At 34.8% G+C, this 3,014-nt stretch overlaps 1 protein-coding gene across 1 annotated transcript; it reads right to left on the reverse strand.

Annotated features, from left to right (window-relative positions):
• Nucleotides 1-350: 350 nt before the first annotated feature.
• On the reverse strand, nucleotides 351-2,676 carry LOC147364871 (olfactory receptor 4F15-like). The gene is made up of 2 exons (XM_086319047.1): nucleotides 2,673-2,676; nucleotides 351-1,285 (listed from the first exon to the last, which is right to left on the reverse strand). Exons 1-2 carry the CDS (start codon nucleotides 2,674-2,676, stop codon nucleotides 351-353), a joined length of 939 nt encoding a protein of 312 aa, XP_086175173.1.
• Between the last annotated feature and the right edge of the window lie 338 nt (nucleotides 2,677-3,014).

Below are 3,014 nucleotides of genomic sequence, written 5' to 3' on the forward strand. Positions count from 1 at the left end.
ATAGCAATTCAATGTGGTGATTTTTAACATTAATCACAACACATTTACAGGTTATTTTTTATACCTCATGAATAACAGAAGCAATATCATTATATCTTTTTATTTGAAAAATAACCCAAAATTCAAAATTTTTTTTGTCAGATCATGCTGTTCTCTGTAAGGATATCAATTCTTAGTATAATATATTTACATTTCCCATGATGACAATGGTCTTATACTCCACAGACAAAGTAGTAGCAGATATAGGATGGCAGATGATGAGTCTATTCTGGGAATGATAAGTCTGAGGTGCCTAAGTGGAGATGGGCCAACTGGATATGCAGTTTTCAAGCTTCAAAAAAGTGCTGTGGTCAACAAAATCTGGAATAAAATATCTTTTTGAGCAATCTTTTTATTGATACTTTTATGTCTTTGTTCCTCAGTGTATAGATGGCAGGATTCAACACAGGGGTAATAGCAAAGTCAACAATGAACAGATTTTTATCAAGTGATGGTGGAGGAGAAGGCCAGACATAGAGAAACATGCATGGAGTGAAAAACAAAAAAACCACAGTGATGTGAGCTGACAAAGTAACAAATGCCTTGGACAAGTCTCCTGAAGAACGTTTCCAGACAGTGACCAAAATGAAGGAGTAGGAAAGGATCAGCAGGAAGAAGGTGCCCATGCTCATGAAGCCACTGTTGGCAGTAACAATAAACTCAAGCTTGGCTCCATCTGTGCATGCAAGCTTTATAATCTTAGGAAAGTCACAATAAAAGCTGTCTACTTCATTAGGCCCACAGAATGGCAATTTTATAACAAATAAAAATTGAGACATAGCATGGATCACCCCAATTATCCAGCCAGTGATTACAAATGAAACACATATTTTAGGGTTCATGATTTTCAAGTAGTGAAGAGGCTTACATATTGCTGTGCACCTGTCAAATGCCATGGCTATAAGTAACACCATCTCCACTCCTCCTATGGTGTGGATGAAACATATCTGTGTCATACAACTTTGGAAAGATATTATTTTGTCTTCATTTAAGAGGTCTGTGATTATCTTGGGGACTGTGGTAGAGGAAAGGCCCACATCAATGAGGGACAGGTTGGCGAGTAGGAAGTACATAGGAGAATGTAAGTGAGAATCAAAAATTACTAAAAAGAAAATAAACAGGTTTCCCAAGATGACCCCTAAGTAGAGCAAAGAACATAGCAAAATAAGAAAAAGCCTTTTCTCCCAAGAGCAAGAAAGGGCCAATAACACAAACTCATTGACCATAGAGTCATTTAGTCCCCCCACTGACAGGGACAGAAAAGCTGATTTTCAAGTGACCTGAGGATAAAAATTAAAAAGAGTAGGTATCATTGGTTCAGACATAGATTGTCTGTTTTATTGATAATTAAATTAGATATACTTGATTGAGAGGAGAAGCTTAAGAATTTGGAAGAAATAAGGTTAGCAACAAATTCATTGTACTATAGATGATATCTGAAGGTAAAATTGTGACTGTAAATTTTGCAGATAGAACCCAAAAGAGTTAACATTCCATAGTTAATCTCTTTTTAATTTATTTTTTCTCAAAAAAAAATTTTTAGATCGTTTTTCTGACCATTGCCTAAGTGTTCTCACACAAAATAACCATCACCTCTTCTGTTTTACAAGTATTAATCATTGTATTAATAGTTTAATACAACTTTCACACTAATTCTGTATGCTCTAAACTAAACATTTCTTAGTCCATTAATATTCTCAAACTTCTTTGAGCTTATTAAGATCACCAAGACAAAAACACTAGAACATATTTAATCAGTCCTTACTGTCGGCTTTTAAAATTTAAATGGAGCTCAGGTGCACAGGACTTAATAATTATAATACTTGGTTTATGGTATGATATCTTCTTTGGCCCATGACCACTTTTAATAAATATGTTAATTAATGAGAAACTAAAAATAAAATATTGGCTGAGTGTAAATAATGGTAAATATAATGATGATAATTAAGAATCAGCTATGATCACAGCTAACATTTGAATGTCTTCTACACTCAGGTAATTGTAAGTACATCATCAAAGTACATTGGGAGTACAAACCTCCTAATGTCTCCTTAAGATATATTCAGTTTTATTATACCCATTTCACCAGTGAGGAAACTGAGCCCCAGAAAGAGAAGTGGCAAAGCCAGAACTTGAATCATGAGCTACAGAACTTTCAGAGTACATGCTCCAAGAACTGCTTTTCAAAGCCAGCACCTCCAAGTATACTAGATTTCCATATGGATCTAGAAGCATCAATCAACCCATTTCCTTCATCTCCAATTAATTACTATATATGTTGCCCATCCCAAAGCCTTTTCCCTCCCCATTTCTGGATAATGGAACATCTACCTATTTAGGTATTTGGTAGAGATTTCTTAATTTTGAAAGAGGGTATATCCTTATTCTCATCCCCAGATGAAGCATTATAATCCAATGTCACTTGGCCATGAGCTGGTTTATGAAGAACATGTAACCTATATTTGTATAATGACATATAGAATAAGGTCTTCTGGGCAAAGTTTTCTTTCCCAGGTTAAAATACAAAGCTTCGTATGTAGAAGCTCTTTTCCTGGCCCCTTTGTTCCTGCACTCAATGTTAACGTGATGCCTAAAGGGAAAAGGGAAGCAACATTTGTGCTAGATAGTTTTACCCATATCCTCTCAAATCCTCATAATATTATAAGAAATAAGTTATACTTCTCCCACTTTATAGGCAAATACATTTCATCACCATTATTTGATAGCCTGCTCTGGTTTATATAGCTCCTAACTGGCAGAGTTAGAATGTCAACCAAAGTCTCAAAAGCCTTAATGGTTCTGCTTTGTGATGACCAGGAATAACCCAAATAAAAACATATGCAAAGACAGATAAATGTGAAAAAATACCATGACATATGGAATTTATTTGTCCTTTTTCCCTTTATTCTTCAAGACATACATTAAATGTCACCTACTCTGGAAAATTTATTGAAGACTGTAACCAGAGTAAATAG

The sequence above is a fragment of the Bos grunniens genome, chromosome 10, assembly GCF_055505025.1.
Source record: "Bos grunniens cultivar Pamir isolate PY7600 chromosome 10, Bosgru_T2T1.0, whole genome shotgun sequence".
NCBI classification, from domain to species: Eukaryota; Metazoa; Chordata; class Mammalia; order Artiodactyla; family Bovidae; genus Bos; species Bos grunniens.